This window comes from Podarcis melisellensis (assembly GCF_964234715.1).
Source record: "Podarcis melisellensis genome assembly, chromosome: 3".
NCBI lineage: Eukaryota > Metazoa > Chordata > Lepidosauria > Squamata > Lacertidae > Podarcis > Podarcis melisellensis.
The window spans coordinates 80,287,541-80,305,967 of NC_138530.1; the positions used below are offsets into that span (position 1 = coordinate 80,287,541).

At 43.5% G+C, this 18,427-nt stretch overlaps 1 protein-coding gene and 1 long non-coding RNA gene across 2 annotated transcripts in view; one reads left to right on the forward strand and one right to left on the reverse strand.

The window, feature by feature from the left end:
• Positions 1–5,724, forward strand: part of TBX18 (T-box transcription factor 18) — a 35,382-nt gene extending 29,658 nt beyond the window's left edge. Inside the window, exon 8 of the mRNA XM_081905021.1 lies at positions 1,613–5,724. Coding sequence (XP_081761147.1) covers positions 1,613–2,337 — 725 coding nt within the window. The 3' untranslated portion in view covers positions 2,338–5,724. The remainder of the gene's footprint in view (positions 1–1,612) is intronic.
• A 3,561-nt stretch (positions 5,725–9,285) lies between these two features.
• LOC309366451 lies at positions 9,286–16,787 on the reverse strand. The gene is made up of 3 exons (XR_014166711.1): positions 16,613–16,787; positions 12,597–12,763; positions 9,286–10,485 (listed from the first exon to the last, which is right to left on the reverse strand). It is a non-coding gene; the product is annotated as an uncharacterized lncRNA (long non-coding RNA).
• Between the last annotated feature and the right edge of the window lie 1,640 nt (positions 16,788–18,427).

The window sequence follows — 18,427 nt, forward strand, 5'->3', positions numbered from 1 at the left end:
AAATAGATATCAGAGTTGCTACAGATTGGGGTCAGCACAGAGCTCCAAAACTGGCCAGCAGTACTGCACAAGGGGAGGAGACTGACAACAGCTTGCTAATGACTTGTATACCAATCTAAAGGCAATGTGGCCAGTGGCCTGGAGTCAGTTTCTGTTTAGTGGAAGCTTCCCCTTCCCCCAGTCCAATCACACACGTGTGTGTGTGTGTGTGTGTGTGTGTGTGTGTGTGTGTAGGATTGTGCTGAGAAGCACCATGAAAACAACCCAACCCTATAAATGCATCATAGTTGCAGCAGTGTGAAATGGTGTGACTAGCAAGAGTTGGGCAGCTGCGTGACCGTACTAGACAAACACTCCAGCCTCAGGATTGATTGATTTATGACATTTGTGTACCACTTAATCATTGGAATTTCTAAGTGGTGTACCTGAATAGTAATAATTATAAAAATCTGCTGGATTTGCTATTTGGATTAATGGATACTTCTATATGTATATATTTTTTAAATGCATGCTACCCCTGGGGGGAAAGCTTCTACTAAACAAAAACTTACTGCAGTCCACTGGCCACCTTGCCTTTAGTGGACTTAAAGCGGTGTATAAAATTATGTATCGTATGAACAGAGAGGTTTTCTCCCCCTCTCATAGTACCTGAGCCACCCAGAGATGCTGAATCCTGGAAGGTTCGGGGCACACAGAACTTTTCCCATTTTTAAACTATGAAATTTGCTCCTACAAGATGTAGCAATGGCCATCATCTTGGATGACGTTCAGAGGGAGTTAGATATGGATAAGGCTAACCATATCTTTGAGAAAAGTCAGAGGCACTATGCCTCTGAATACCAATTTCTGGGACCCAGAGGTTATCCTCCTTGCGGCCTTTTCGGAGACCTCTGGTTGGCCACTGTGAGAAGAAGATGCTGAAGTAGATTGGTGTGATCCAGCAGGACCCTTCTTCCGTTGTTTATTATCAGTCATCTTGCTTGGAGCTTCAGTATTGCTCTTTGAGATTTGCATTGTAGAAATATCTGGGTCTGCGGGGATGGTGGGGGGGGGGGGAATGGGTTGTTTTCAACAAAAGTACCGGTAACTAATACTTATGTGCTAAAGTATAGTTGTAATGTAGATGTACCATTTGAAGGGGGGAAATCTGGATTCAAATCCATCCTTAGCCAGGAAGTTTGATGGGTTACTTCGACAGATCTATATCAGTCTAACTTACCTTACAGGGGTATTGCCAAAAGAATAGAGTGTACAGTCATAGCTCGGATTACAGACGCTTCAGGTTGTGTTTTTTCGGGTTGCGGACCACGGAAACCCGGAATTACCGGAACCGATTATGTCCGTGTTTTGGCGGTCATGCATGCACAGAAGCACTAAATCGCGCTTTGCGCATGTGCAGAAGCACCGAATCACAACCCGTGCGTGTGCAGATGCACTGCTGCGGGTTGCGAACGCTGCAGGTTGTGAACGTGCATTCCGCACGGATCACGTTCGCAACCCGAGCGTCCACTGTAATCCTATTTAAGCCACCTTGAGGGTCGAATACGTATGTAATAAATAATTCTCTTTTCCTAGGATGCCATTTTATACTTGGATATTTTTCTTCTTCTAGGAAACGCTGGCTCTTCTACTTTGCTCCAGGGAACCGGAAATGGAGTACCAACCACTCACCCCCACCTGCTCCCGGGGTCCCCTTGTTCTTCTCCTGCCTTCCACCTGGCTCCCAACACTAGCCAGCTCTGCAGCCTCGCTCCAGCTGACTACACAGCTTGTGCCCGTTCCGGTCTAGCCCTTAACAGATACAGCACTTCCTTGGCCGAAACCTACAACAGGCTTACAAACCAATCCAGCGAGACCTTTGCAACCCCAAGGACTCCCTCCTATGTCGGTGTGTCGGGCAGTTCGACCGTGAACATGCCCGTGGCAGGCAGCGACGGCGATGCGTTCGGCTGCCCTCAGACAGGCTTATCGATGCAGATTTCAGGGATGTCTCCGCAGCTGCAGTATATCATGCCCTCGCCGTCGGGCAACGCCTTCGCTGCAAATCAAACCCACCAGAGTTCCTACAACACTTTCAGGCTGCACAGCCCCTGTGCTCTGTACGGATACAACTTCTCCACATCCCCCAAACTGGCTGCCAGTCCTGAGAAAATCGTTTCTTCCCAAGGAAGTTTCTTGGGGTCGTCGCCAAGTGGAACCATGACCGATCGGCAGATGTTGCCCCCTGTAGAAGGAGTGCACTTACTTAGCAGCGGGGGGCAGCAGAATTTCTTTGACTCCAGGACCCTAGGAAGCTTAACGCTGTCATCATCTCAAGTATCTGCACATATGGTTTGATAAAGCCTTTTTAAAACAAAAGTACATTGGTTTCTACAATGTATTTCCTTTTCGGGATTATGCTAAGGTGATTAATGTGCCTAGTAAGGTGTTTATGCTTTAAAAAAAAGTCATCAAGGGAAGTTTGACTTAATCTTTTGACTCGCCTATTGGCAGATATTTGAATATGTGCTCGTGTTCAGAGTTAAGCTGAGTTTGTTTGCAGAGCAGCCCATTTAGTTTCCTGGTAGCAATAGACTTCATTTTATAACACGTTTGGCCATATGCAACAAATTAAGAAGGGCTTCCTGCAGCACTCTTCCCCCCCACATCTTTCCCTCTTTAAAGGACAAAACAACACTCAGGTCTGATTTAGATGAAACAAAAAACACTTTTAAAATATATATAACTACCATTTTGTAACAGCTGTCCTTAAAGCGTTCTTACCACAACGTGCTGGTGCCACAATGCACACATTACTTCTCTGTTGTAAGAGAGATAATAAACATATGTGGGTTTGCATTAGGCTTAGTTCAGAAGTCTATCCGATTTTCTAAATAAAGGGACAGGATGATCCCCCTTCTCAATCTTTGTGGTGTATCTGGCTTTTCATTGGCACACCATTGCTTTGCGAACACCTAGGAGCACTATGAAGAGACAATGATCTAAATTAAGCATTGGAACAGGCAACACGGCCTGTTTTTCTGTACAGAATGAATTTAAAGGAGGCTTGCTCCATGTGAAGAGAGTATAAAGATGATAGAGATTTTTATATTTTAAAATATTAAATATATGTTTCCAAATATAAAAGACAAGGCAGGACTTCTACATATTTCCATAAACTTTCTATTTAAGAATGGTGTTAGGAATGGTAGCTGAATGGTGGAGAGGGGCAGTGGCACTTGCCTGAGCTGGTAGGTGGGTCACTGTTACTTAAGAGGAAGGAGAAGTGGAGGGGCAAGGTGCTAAGCAGGTTGGCACTCTGCAATTTGTATCAGCAGGAACACCATATTGGCTCCTCCATTGCCTTTGCCCAGTGACCTGCCTGCTGCCTTGCCCCTCTGTAGCAATGATCTACCTACTGGGGCATCAAGTAATCATCGCTACTATTTCCCACCATCCATCCCAGGGTAGGGTGCTGTGGAAAATCACCCTTTCAGTTTCATTTGCTCACACACCTTTGTCACAGTATAGCTAAGGTTGCAATCCTATATGGTACACCCTTTTCTACAAGGAAGTTCAACTGCACAGTGGTGCTTACCTCTGAGTAGACATGCATGATATCACACTGTAAACCTTACTGCTAGCTTGTTTTGAGTGTGTTCCCAAGAGCAGAAGAACCTATTGCATAGGTTTGGGTCATCTGAACCCTCTTCTTTCCACGGATAGTGCCCTGCAGTGTGTTGACAGACTTCTGCCACATCTTGTGGTGACACTGGCAACTAGTGTAATGCAAGGGGCTTCAGTCAGAATGGAAAAATGGCCATGCTTCAGTAGATGTGCAGAAGCGGCAGTGTACATTTCTTATAACCTCTTCAAAACCCTACAAGTATGACGTTTCTACTTGGGGGGTGAAGAAACCTAAGCCATACACATTTTCTGCTTGCACCACCACGGGCAACAGTTGTTCCCCTTCAATACACAAAACTTTAGTATTTCCTTGCCCCCATCCCAACAAACACTTGATTATAATTTTTTTCTCCTGATCATTTTCTGAGTATTTGTTTTGCCCGTAGACCTTAAAAGGAAGAAAAACACCCACGAGACACAATTAAAATAACTATACCGCTGTGCTATATAGAATACTAGAACCGTAATTGCCGAAGAAACTGTTTGTTATCCTTTTAGCAATCTTACATCTGCAGAGCAGTGAAATGAGAGTAGAAGAATTCAGGTCCAGAAATATTGTGTCTGGCTATTCCAATTACAGGTAGGATTTGTTCAGACTTAAGCAGCGGCTCTTGTCAGATAAGTTCTGAGAAGTTCTTGTATCCGTTATACCTGGTATTTTGAATTTGAGTGCCCAATTTTAAACTTGAGCCACATTCCAGTATAAGAGGTTGGGATCCAAAAAGCCTTGTGAATGAAGAGGAAGTGTTTCCACAGGTGCATAGGGCTGGTGTCAAGAGTTTCCTTTCAGCAGCATCTTTTCACACCACTTTGGACCCTACTCTGGGGAGACCACCAGCTTCCAAGACTGGCTTTCTGAAGGCTGTGAGTGGCTACAGTGGGAAGGGCAGGAAATATGCACAGTGTTCTATGCACGGCTCTTTGGATCCTGGCCAATATTGTATGGTTCCTTAAACCCATAACATCAACCTTGCTTGTGAAGGTTTATGTTTCACGCATTAGAAGTCTACTCGGCTAACCTGCATAACTGTAAATCTTGAAGTATATTGTGTGAACACTCAGCAAGCACAATGTCATAAAAGCACATTAGGTTTATAGTTCTGGACCCTCTTACTGTAGTAGCAAAGTAGGATTTCCTACTGAAGATGCAGGATCGTAGGTCTAAAAGTGTTGGCATGACAAAAATGGTTGTGCCAATAAGTGGAAGCAAATACAGCACCGCAAATGATGTTAAACATGTATCTGAATTGCAAAATTTGAATTTAGGATTCTGGATGAGATTCTCCTTGAGTTTGGAAGTCTCATATCAGTGTCTTACACGTTTCTATTCTAAGGTTGTCAGATATCCTGAACAAATGTTTTACTTGTTGCATGAATGCTGTTACAAAGGCAGTCAAGTTTCAAATAACAAAAATATATTAAATAAGACCCCTACATTGCAGGGGCTTGGATTAGATGACCAGCTCTACAATTCCATGATTCCAACACAGTTACAAGGAATCCTGCTATAATTGAAAACATTAATATTTATGTTACACGAAATCTTAAATGGACATAATGCTATATTTAATTTTTTAACGCAAATGAATTATATGCTGCCACCTTAAAGGAAACTATGCTAAGAAGTGATGGGGCAAAATGGACCATGAAGGTCAAGGTCATGCTGTTTTGTAGCAAAAAAAATGCAGCACAACTGAACCCCCTGGGTATGTATGCACAATTATAACAGTATCTGCTTTGTAATTTCTATTGGATTTCCATTATCCTGCCTTTTTTGCAACATTTCCCCCCTCATATATTAATAAAGCCATTGTATTATAATTGAAACACATTTTCTCTTAAATTGCAGTTGCTTCTGTACATAGTAAATGGTGTATGATTACAAAGTCCAGCTTTTCATGGAATATAATGAATGCCAAATATGCAGTATATCTGTAATTATATATAGCTGTATTTTGTTTTTTAAAGCCACAGAAATGATATTAAAGTGTGTACCTAAAAACACTTTTTATTAAATTTTGAAAATAAAAATCCTTTAAAACCAACAACAACCCTAAACCTACAGCCATCCTCTTCAGAAAAGTGTCGTGCATTTTGACTGGGTGTTACATTTCTTCTTGAGGAACTCTCAGTGTGATATATATTCCTGTCACTTTCTCCCTGCAGGGTGTTAACATTTTAATATGGTAAACGTAATACAGGAGTGGAAACGCCCGCCTCCTTAGCTTTCTTTAACATAGTGTGAAACAAGAAAACCTTAAGCACCTGGTACAAGCTTACCTTCGGAGGTGGCAATCAGAACTCATAATAGAAATTCTGTACAAGGAAATCATGGTCTGACTCTACAGCCTTCTAGGCATGGGCAGTGGAAAATTCTGGTGCAAAGAGAAACCATGCAGCAAACCATGGGAGAGATTTTTTTTCATAATCCTGTCTCAATATGCTACTAAAATTAGGGTATAAATGCAACCAGCTGCAAGCTGCAGAGGAATGGGGGTTTGCAGTCACACAAGACAGGAAAACCCCCATGTTGCTGTAGAATATGTAATGGCTGCATTATTAAAGGTCTCATCATGATCCATTTCCCTCAAAACACTTGTCCCAGGTGTAAAAGTTGAGGAAATAAGTACCACTTGGATGTCATTAGGCACACAGTCGGTAGGCTTGCGGAGCGAGAAATATATGTGGAGTTCTTTTACGTGCTTAAATTTAAACCCGTTGCTATCTGTCCCCTCTTGTCATTTGAAGGTGAAGGTTGTGATAAATGTTGAGCACATGAAGAGTCTAATGCAGGCAGCCAACCAGCGACGTTTTTATTTTGGAACACAGGAATGAATGGCTTGCCGAGCTGAACTAGCCCCTGACAGACCCTTGCTATTTTGCCACATGCCTGAACTCATTCCAAAAGATGTGACGATAGGATGAGAGCTGTTTATCGGCCAGATCTAGAAAATTAACATTCGCATGCATGTTCCACTTGGCTTCTCCCTCGCTCTGCACCCCCCAAGTATATGGTCTGTTTTTGCTGCCTGATAAAAGGATGGAAAGATATTACTCTGCTCTCCAGATGTTTTAGACCACAGCTCACAACAGGCCAAGAACATGGTCAATGGTGATGGGAGTTGTCCTCAACATCTGGAGGGCACCATGTTGGCTACCCTTGACTTAAATGTTGCATAATATTGATTCACTGGCAAATGTAAGCAATGGATGATTGCACCACACTCGAGGAGGTGGGGAGGTAGAAAATGGCATGGTGGCAACCACATTAGCTATATCTGCTATAATATGCGTGGTCCTTGTAAACCCCTTGAAAACACAGCTATTGCTTCACCTGGCTAAACCAGGTGGGGGTAGCCAATGGGTCTCAAATTCTCAGTGACTTAGGGACTTAGGATAGGTTCCTATGGATTGAGCAGATGAGACCAATAGTGGGCCCAACACTCCAGAAGGTGGTTTCTTTACATGCTGTAGAGGGAAGTGAGGGGCAGGTGGGGCTCGTCAGCCTGGAGAAGGAAAGCTCTGATCCTAAACTTCTGTTGTCATGTGGAATATCTTCAGGAGAAGAAAAGGCTAAGGCATAAACCCCCACACTAAATATAGCTCTCCTGAAATCTGGCAAGATTCAACACCCAGCCCCCCCATCAGGCAGGCCAAATATGCCTGAAAATTTCAAACAGATCTGCCAAAAATAAAGGTATACAGGTAGATTGTTCCTCTGTATCTAATCTCAAACTTTTTCTTTAAAGATTGCCAGCACAAAAAAAGCCTGGACCTATTTGCTTGTAATTTTGTAGGCTTTATCCTATCTACTTGACTTGCAAATTTCATCTACTTATGCAAAAAAAACCCCACCAAATACTGAAAGTGAGGATGAAACTTCATTCCCCCCCCCCATTGGCCTTGGCCCCCAACCCAATTTTTCCAGCCTCCAAAGTACTCAAGATCAAGGTGAGCCATTTCCCAAAGTGTTGAATCTTAATAATATACAGCACACAACTTCTGGTCTTTTGATGACACATCTTTCCATTTAGTTTTTTGTGTCTGCTACTCCTGAGTTATAATATTAGACTGTAGATTTCAAATTGTATTTTCTTTTATAGTAAGCTGCTTTGCACATTTTGGGGGGGAGGTTGTATCTAAATAATTTAACAAAATTAAATAATTTATCAAATAATGTAGAGATATTCTACATTGGGTAAATAGGCCTGATGCTGATAGGAATTTCTACACATGATCATGTGTCTCATAGAAGGCAACTAGCAAATCTCCTCAGAGATCACTTTGCTCTGACAAAATTTCCTCAAATCTTTTATTGCTTAGCACTGTTTCTGCCATAATCATTATATATGTGTGTAGGTGCACTACCTTGGGGGCCAAAGTGCCTTTTGGTCAAAAGGCAGGTGTAGAAATAAACTACCTACCTGTATCATCCATGGTAGCTGTTCTGAGTCTGCCCTGTATCACCAAGTCCTTAATATACTATGTGTCATATGCTGCAGCTCTTCATTCCCTGCTTCACGAGTTTATGGGATGGATAGTGTGTCACAGAAAATGGAAGGTTTCCTTGAAGTTGCTTTGGCCTATGCAATAGGAAAAGAGACATCAGTGTGGGGAGAGTCCACTCTAAGAGTTCAGCAAATTGGCCTATTACTTTATTTCCCTTTCAAACATTAACATTTTTGCCCAGGTTTGGTAAAGCAGCTTAAGAGGAAGAGGTGCACAAATAAACAGATTTGTGGACATATCATGTTTTGCACTATTATTGTGGTAGTTCTTGTAGACTATGGTAATCAGGAGATCTACACAGTCACAACAGAGGGGGCAGAGCACACTAAATGGTTCTCTTCAGTAGGTTTCACCATCTTGGTGCACCCCTGATGTCATGGACTGCAACTGCCTGACCATTGGCCGTGCTGTCTGGGGCTGATGAGAACCGTAGTCCAAAGCATCTGCAATAGAAGGGCAACTGGAGGAACCCTAGAGTGTTGCACCAGCTTTATGAAGTGATCCATGTAGGACTGCATGAGGCAGCTACACTCATAGTCCTTGCTGTGTTTCTTGTGCTTGTGAAGTGAAGAACTGGGAAGAGAACATATTGTCTAAATTTTCCACAACCGTGCTCCAATGGACTGTGCTTCTGGCAAGCTTGCTTTGAGCCAATGGACTCCAATGTGATGATTTCCTCATGCTCAGAGAACCCCTGAGTTGGTGGTTGCAGCTACTTTTCCTATGCTGCTGACTGTCGCGTAGGCTTACAGTAGGTGAGTGAAGCAGTGGAGCACCAGGAACGGATTCTGGACAGCTTTCCTGGCCTGTTAATGGTTGGCAGAGTATTTGATGACAGTTGCAAGAATCCGATGCACAGCAGTATCCTTTACAGCAGTTTAATCTTTGTCATCAAATCCTCCAGCAGCCATGATTAATAGCAGCACTTGAGCCTAGTTTGAAAGTTGTATATTTGGCAGCTATGAACTTTGATCTATGGTTTCACTTTAAAGAATCATTATGACACAAACGTCTCCTGTGATCCTTCCCTCTAATTAAACCACACACAAATACAACATGGAGAAATCCGATGCTATTGATATAAGCTCTGTGTTTATTACGATATTTTAGGCACTTTATTAAAGTGGACTGTCCTTCCCAGCAAGATAGTAGATAAGCTCCCTAAGAACAATAATATCAACCAGAAGCATCACAAAAAGGAATTTCCCAAGGCCAGAGTTGGCTTGAAATTGGCTCTGTTGGTTTATACAGCACCCAAAGCTCAGTTAAAGGCTCAGGCTTTTTAACCCAAGCTGACATTAGTTTAATTCAATGATCCCAGCTCTTGGGCAGGCTTTTCCACAAACCATTTCCCTTTCCCTGACTGACACACAGTAGCTACCCACAGAAAGCAGAACTGTGGCTGGGACAAATGTACAAATGCATCCACCACCAAGCTACAAAATGGCTGCTCACAGGGGTGGCCTTGCAAATACGGCAACTATTCAGAGCAGCTGCCCACTCGACAATGCAAAAGAGAGGCCCACAGAAATGAACCATTTTGTCGGTCACACACTGCAACCGCTCACCAGCCTGGAACCTGCACAACACACTTTTGCACAGAGACGCAAGCACCGACATGCATACAGCACCTACATGCAGAGGTGTGCACAGAAGCAGACTGCATATATGTGCACACAAGATGCCCACACCTATTTCAACCAACCACAGCGTGCTGCTCAGCACAGCGTCCTTGACAGACAGCTGCACAAACATGCTTGGCAGCCAGCTGGACAGATGCACACAGCAGCTGCCCTACCCCAAGGTGTGCAGCAGCAGCTCAGAAACATGCACACAGTGACCCACAAGCATCTACCCACCTACAGTAGTTGCCTGCACAAGCAGGCACAGCAGTTGCCCATGCACACATCTACAACAGCATCTCGAATGCACAACTCCATGTGGTGGCTGCCTGCACTACTGCACTCTGCGGCTGCCCGTTGTAGCTCCCCACACAGATATGCACAGCAGCAAACAAATGCATCTGGCTTGGCTATCAGGAAGCATAGTCCACCCATATAAAATACTAGGCTCTCCCATTCCCCCCCTCCTTTTAACATTTAATAATTAATTAAAGTGTATGTTCCTAACTGGCTCCCTTCTTTAAGAAGACAACAAAAGGGCATGCTCTGGATTTATTAACCATATTAAGATGCTTGCTATTTTATCTTCAACTCCACTATAATTATTCTAGACTCTGAGTTGCTTCCTCCTCCACCACCATGGAGAGAGAAAAAGGAACACAGCAAATCAGGAGCACACCCAAAGACACTGAAAAAAAAATACATAAAAGTGAAATATGCATAAGATCCAAAAATGCACAATAAGATCATACAATAAAATGCATAATGCAAAAATACTACATTCCCATGGAATCCTCTGCATGTTTAAAGGTAAAGGGACCCCTGACCATTAGGTCCAGTCGTCACCGACTCTGGGGTTGCGGCGCTCATCTCGCTTTATTAGCCGAGGGAGCCAGCGTACAGCTTCCAGGTCATGTGGCCAGCATGACTAAGCTGCTTCTGGCGAACCAGAGCAGCGCACGGAAACACCGTTTACCTTCCCGCCAGAGCGGTACCTATTTATCTACTTGCACTTTGACGTGTTTTCAAACTGCTAGGTTGGCAGGAGCAGGGACTGAGCAATGGGAGCTCACCCCATCGAGGGGATTCGAACTGACAACCTTCCTATTGGCAAGTCCTAGGCTCTGTGGTTTAACCCACAGTGCCACCCACATCTGCATGTTTAGTTGGATGCAAATCCCACTGTGTTCAACTGGGCTTACTTCCAGGGAGTGTGTATACCTCAGACCTGGGGCCAAATGCAGCCCTCCAGACCTCCATATCTGAACTTCAGGACTCTCTCTTGGCCACATGCCCCTCTCCCAGGCTACAGATTCTACTGGTCTGTTCTGCATTGTCCTTGAGTGCCTCTGGCTGGCTGGGATGTGTCTCATTGACCTTTGTCAATGCCTTTTGTTTGCCTGGATGTAGAGGTGTGTATATGGGATTTTTTTTAAAAAACCTACAACTTTTGCATGGCCTTACTGTAGAAAGGTAAGAGTCACATCTGTTTCTCCACCCACTTTCGTCTTTGGCTCCACACAATATTGGCATGCAGCCCTCAGAAGACTGACTGGCCATGAGGAATGCAGCCCCTGTTCTGAAATAAGATTCACTGCTCCATATATGTATGACTGAAGTCACATAGCAACTGGCCTAAGGTCACCCAGATTGCTAATTACGTGGGGCCTCACGCCATCCATTTATTTACTCTATAACATTATCTGGACAGTGTCCATCTGACAAGAGAAGGATGAAATTACAGGTACCATAAGTAATACAAATTACTGAGAAGCCTCCTCTCCCAGTCAACAAGTTCACCAAAGGTGCAGAAGTCCGATTCACCTTTTTCTTTGACTGAATGTGACTTAATATTTTACCATTGTCTATTCTGTTTTTTTCTTTGAGCATAGCTTTTGTATCATTACTATTTAAACTTATAAGTCAGTCTTTAAAAAAAGAAAGAAAAGTACCTTAAAGCAACCTACAGCAATATAGCCCAAAACAGAACAGAAAACCCTCAAACATTTTACGTAGCAGGGTGACTTTAATTTAGAAGAAAGGTGCATGCGGCTTTACAGGATATTTTCTTTGTTGCAAGTAAATTGTTATGTTACAGTTTAACCTTGTCTGGCAAAAAGAATGGAAGTTCTGGCAAAAAGAGGCTTCCTGTGACTTTCCCCACATATCTGAAACTCAATCCATTTGGTCCAGGACCAATCAAACCCACAGATTTTCTCCAGTGACCTCAGCGAAGGGTAAATTAATTGCACTCATTGGTGCCTGTAAGTGGTGTGTGTGCCGCAGGTGCCTCTTCAATCACCAAAATGACAACATATGCACGGCATGAACACAGCCTTTTTCTTTTCTGACACCTCTGTACAATCAAAGTTTGAAACCCGGCTGGAGCTCTTTAAGACATCCTGGCCCCAATGCTGTCAACCATATGTTCCTCCATCAACTGGAACTACAAACCCCTGTAACTGTATGACTTACACTGCGCTCCAGTGTAGCCTGTTCTGCGTTGGCTTTGACTGACAATCTTTGGTCATTGCTACAGATGCCAGAATTTATTTCTTTGAAGTCTTGTGTATTTGGGGCTTGGGGGGCGATGGTAGGGGAGGGGAGGGGAGGGGAGGGGAGGTGCTTTCAAAGACGTGGCCCAACGTTATGTTTTGCATAAGCAGGTTTTGTGCAACATCTGTCACAGCTGTGGCTGATGCACTGACGTCCACTTTCTGTTGTAGTCTATCTTGCTAAATTAAAATCAGTGATGAGCTAACTATGAATACAGAAATCATGCAGCACAGTTGTACTGACCTGGAGCTTTTTGTGGCTGGCTTCAGTAAATGCAGGGGGAGGAAAGGAGGAAACGTCAATGTCCGGACCTCTGGATTCTGGGTCAGCAGACGATTCTGTCACTTCAAGGAGGAAATACAGGATGTTGCAGGGCATGGCTGGCATTCTGCCACTCAATGTAGCAATGGCTTTATAAGATGGTTAGAAAAATTCATGGAGGATAAAGCTATCAATGGCTTCTAGTCACAATGGCTGTATGTAAACCTCCAGAATCAGATATGGTATGCCCATGAATACAAATTGATGGGGAACAAGAGTAGTAGTAGTAGTAGTAGTAGTAGTAGTAATTTATTATTTATACCCCGCCCATCAGGCTGGGTTTCCTCAGCCACTCTGGGCGGCTTCCAACAAAATATTAAAAATGCAATAAAACATCAAAAACATCAAAAACCTCCCTAAACTGGGCTGCCTTCAGATGTCTTCTAAAAGTAAGATAGTGGGGGAGAATGCTATTGCCCTCATATTCTGCTTGTGGTCTTCCAATAGGCAACGGCTGGCCACTGTGGGGAAAAAGAAGCTGGATTAGATGGGTGTTTCCTCTGTTCCAGCATAGTTCTTTTTATGGTGAACCATGGCCTTCTTCTTTAAAGTGGTCTAGTGGCAACACACAAGGGCACACACACACCATTGTAGCAGCATCATTTGAAAGATATTTTTGCACTCAGAACTTTCCAGAGAGATCTTATCATTTCTGGCCATTAAGCTCCATCAGAAAGCCACCAACCATTCACCAGCACTGGTTTGGCCAATGCCAGCATTGTTTCAAGGCAATATTTTGTGGCAGCTGCAAAGCAATGGCTTTGGTTCACATCTTGTGGGTGCTTGTTCCTCTGTGTTGTTTGACATTGGCCTGTGCAATTTCTGTGACTGCTTGACTATCTGCTTTAAAAAATTGCACCATTCTGGGATGCTATTCTGTTCTCATGCTTCTGTGTCCAATGACTTGGGATAGGAGACTAATTCAATTCATTTCACTTTTAGAGGTGCATCTATCTAATTTGCCCTTGCACCATTGCACTTGATTCTTGCATTGTTTCCTGAAGCAGACACTCGGAAGTCCAACAGGACCTCTGTAAAAATTCTATTACTGTCCCAGGGTCAAAATTATGTAAAACCGAATACCAATTAACCACTCTTCTGATTTCTTCTCAAAATCATCCTGCAAGGGTTCCAGATGTTTGTTTGCAGTGTCAGGTGCGATTTTCGGGGGGGGGATTGGGGGGGATTACCAGCAGGAAAAAGGTTAAGACACTTTCCCACTACTGCACTTCAACTGAAATCCATAGTCTTCTGAGTGTGCTTTTTGATGTAAAAAAAAACAACCCAAACTGATGGGACTTTAATACATGCATGCATGTAAAGGGCAATTTACATCTTAGGGCCAAAAGAGAGAAAATGACAGGAGATCTATTATCATGCCTCCCACTAGGGCAGATAGTACTCACAGGGTGTGGGGGTTGATTTGGATCTGGACAACTAGAAGGAGAAACATATTAACCTTCCCCCAGCAGCACAACCCTGATCCAAATCGCACCTTGCCCTTTTGAAAAAAAATGTGTGAACTCCCACTGTCTTATCTAGTTACACCCTTAACATACTTCACTGAAAGGAAATATCAGAGTTGACCTTTTTGTTAATTAAGCTTCGGCAGGACAATCCTGAAAATGTCTACACAGCTCACCTACCAATGATTGTGTACATATTACTGACTTAAAATTCAGCTAGGGCATTCTTTCTATCAACTTGGATCAGAACAGGTTCGAGAGGGAGTGCATCAAAACATGGTATTTCATATAAAACACCTGGACAGATAAAGTGAAGAAATGAATTGTGACTAACATTGTGTATGTACACCACTTCCTAAATCAGTATCAGGAGCACACTGGAGTAAATAGGAATGTGTACTCAGCCTGTATGTGTTCTAAGCAAGCCACCAAACTGAAAACGGTGCACTTTGATAGCACTGCAAAATCATTGAAATTTACTATGTACATGGAAGTCACTCACACTCAATGACCGCAACACTTCATGGCAGAGTTCCATGCTGGAGAATAAGCACAAAGCTACTTTTTGGTGTTAGCTTGCTGGCAATTGTTCCACTGTTTACAATAACGCAACTTGATTGTCCATGTGGTTGTGGTATAAAATAGATGTGCAGACTTATAAATGGTTCTAGTAATAATGGAACAGCAAGAGTTGCTCTAAATTTGAGACACTGAGGCTAAATTTGAACCTTTAATGAGTTGGGAAGGGCTGGACAGAGTTGTATAGTTATATGCCGTATGCCAGAACACCACCTCATACCATTTATTGTTAAAAATTAAGGGCCATAGTCTGCAGCAATGGACACCCTTGCTCAACCTTGAGTTGAGCATATGAGTATTACATATGAAGCACATATGAGCCTTGAGTATTACATATGAAGCACAGAATTGACTATGTCCCACTTCAGAGTGGCAAAAGACCTCATATGTCATAGATGTGATGAACAGAGGGTGAAAGGCATGTGCCTCTGGCTGTTCCTGGGTTACTAACTAGAGCTGAATTGGATTCCACTTACGACACAAGGGGGATTCTCCCACCCAGTCCTATGAGCTGCTTGTGAAAGTGGAGTGCCTGAAAGACTTGGGGTTTTGGAGAGACTGACACTTAAGTAAGAATAGCCTGGCCGTGCTCCAGAGTTTGCAACAAAAGTGAACAGCAACACGCTATGCTGTCTGACAGAAGTAAGAAAGCAGAGCTGTTGAAATGACAGACATGATTGCTAAAGTCTGCTAAAGAGATAACAACACTTCCACATGAGAAGGAGGGTGAGGAGAGAGAGAGAGAAAAGAAAGAAACCCAGAGCAGCTGTTAGACACAAAAGGATCTTTGGCTGTGATAAAGAATTTCTCAGCAGGCGGATAATTAGACAGAATCCAGGCACCAGTCAGCAATCAATGCCACATTACATGAATAGAAAATAAAGAAAACCTAAGGAGAACCTGTTTTCTTATTTTAATTTATTGCCCACCCTTCACCTTAAGGGCCTAGGGTGGATTACAGCAATTTAAAATACAACACAGAAGGGACATGAATGTTTCCCCCCATAAATACAGTTCACGTCATAGTACAAAGCATGTTTGCTATAGCTGCATGTTCTTCTGTATCTTGGTTATACTGAAGTAAATGTTATGTGTGGCTTCATAGATACACATAAGATGATGGCTGTGTGCATAGGATGTGCAAAAGGTGTGCACATTTGCACCATCCTTCTTGCTACCTTATTACACCGATGCAGTCACAGGAATCCAAAGATCTCCACAAGTATCACAAGGGGTTTGTTTGCCTTCATTGAGAGCACATTTATTTCATGAATGGGCGAATTCTTAAGGCCACAGTCTTTCAAAAACTGTCAGACATTTTAACCATCAAAAGATGTGGGAGAAAGATTGCTGCTGCTGGCATCTGTCTGTATTGAAAGACAATGGAGTGTGCCTCTGGGGGTGAAGCCAAACTGTTGCGTTGGCAGCGCCAAAGTGACCTCTCTGCGGTGCAAGCCTGGGTAATGTGTATGGAGGTCCTGGCTACCCAAACAAGACTCCTCTTTCGGCCTTGCTGATATGGTACAAAGGACAGTAGAAAAATATGTCTGGCACAAGCTTGGCTTGCAGGAGCTGCTGGATAGGAGTACAAGGTGCCATCCAACCGCCTTAGAAACTCCACTATGGATTTGTGTAGGGTTTATTCCTTAGCCTTTTCTTCTACCAAAGATAGCCCACAAGGCAGTGAAGGTTAAGGTCAGGATTTTCCTTCTCCTAGATGGGCTACCTTTCCAGGTTGATGAACCCCATCTGCCCCTCACTTCCCTCTACAGCATGTAGAGAAACTGCCTTAATGACCATTGGACTCACTATTGGTCTCATCTGCTCAATCTGCCAGAGCCTATCTTTGCATGCAGGGAAATGCAAGCGTTTGAGACCCATTGGCTCCCTCACCTGGTACAGTTGGCCAGTCGGAGTCATCTCCCAGGGTGCAGCCGCTGTTGCATGCTAACAACTTCTAGGAGCCACAGTAGATTCTTAGGAGCATGCTTTCTTACAATCTAAGCCAATTATGCTTAACACATCTACATGGAACAAGAGGCACTGAAAGTGGCTCTGGCTTCCTGGTACATTGGTTCATTTCAGAACTCTAAATGTTCCTGTGCAGATAATGTCTCTGTCTCTCTCATATAACTTGTGTCTGCATATGTATTTGACAACATCTCATCAACATTTGGAGAGAGATCATGTTCATACTGAGATTAGGATGCGCTGTCCCTGCCTGGAATGTCACTTGATAGGTTCCAGCAATGCTCTTCCCTGCCCTGCTTCAAGCACTTCGACATTTGCTGATGACTCTGTGGATAACTGGCATGATTTGCGATGTGCTTCTTAGCAAGCTGAGCAGCAGAATACACTAATGTGGAGAGATTTGTCGCCACCAGAAATAGAAACTTCTGCAGACAGCCCACTCATCTTGCTGCAGTTCCCTTGCCTTTTGACTTCAGCACAACTCACTTGGTGTAAGACGAATGTGTAAAGATACAGTGAAGATTTCATGATTCAGTTAAAAGATTCCATTTTGACACTATCTTTCGGCAATTTGTTTCAGAGTGACACCCAGTATTGCTTGTTAACAGCATGTATTGTTAAGAAGCATATCTCAAGAGAGGTGTCCATTTCCTTGCTCAAACAACTTTTGAGTTTTTTGGAGCATCTAGGGACCCCTGCAGACTGGTGTTTTGGTGGGTGCATTCTGCAACAGGGCACAGATACAACAGTGCAATTGTGGTGGATTTATACTGGATCATTCAAATGTCATTATGCTTTATTAGTTGCATTAGCGATGCTCCCCCAGCTTTGCCACATTATTGGAACCAGGACGGTCAACAAACGCAGAGAGAGAAACTAAAAATCCAGAATGCTTGTGGTATAAACAGTTACAGGATTTCAGCAGGAACATAGGGAATGTAGCATATCCACCCTCCAACTTTTGCAAGCACAAACTATTGAAAGTAGGGTAGTGTTTAACCTTTCTAAAGATATAACTACCATTATGAGTACAAATACAGTGGTACCTCAGGTTACAGATGCTTCAGGTTACAGACTCCGCTATCCGAGAAATAGTACCTCGGGTTAAGAACATCGCTTCAGGATGAGAACAGAAATCGCGTGGTGGCAGTGGGAGGCCCCATTAGCTAAAGTCGTAACTCAGGTTAAGAACAGTTTCAGGTTAAGAACGGACCTCCAGAACGAATTAAGTTCTTAACCCAAGGTACCACTGCAATCATGAACCCACAATAAAAAGGTGTCCGGAGAGGGTGGTTGTAGCTCTGGAAAAGAGCTTTTAGCTCAATCCTGAAGCCTGTGTTGGCATGCAAAAGTCCTAGCATAAGGTAAAAGATAAAGGACCCCGGACAGTTAAGTCCAGTCAAAGGCTACTATGGGGTTGTGGCACTATCTCACTGTCAGGCCAAGGGAGCTGGTGTTTGTCCACAGACAGCTTTCCAGGACATGTGGCCAGCCTGACTAAACCGCTTCTGGCGCAATGGAACACCGTGATGGAAGCCAGAGCGCATGGAAACGCCATTTACCTTACCTATTTATCTGCTTGCACTGGCATGCTTTCGCATTACTAGGTTGGCAGGAGCTGGGACTGAGCAACAGGAGCTCACCCCGTTGCGGGAGTTTGAACTGCCGACCTTCTGATTGGCAAGCTCAAGAGGCTCAGTGGTTTAGACCACAGCGCCACCTGCATCCAGGTCCCAG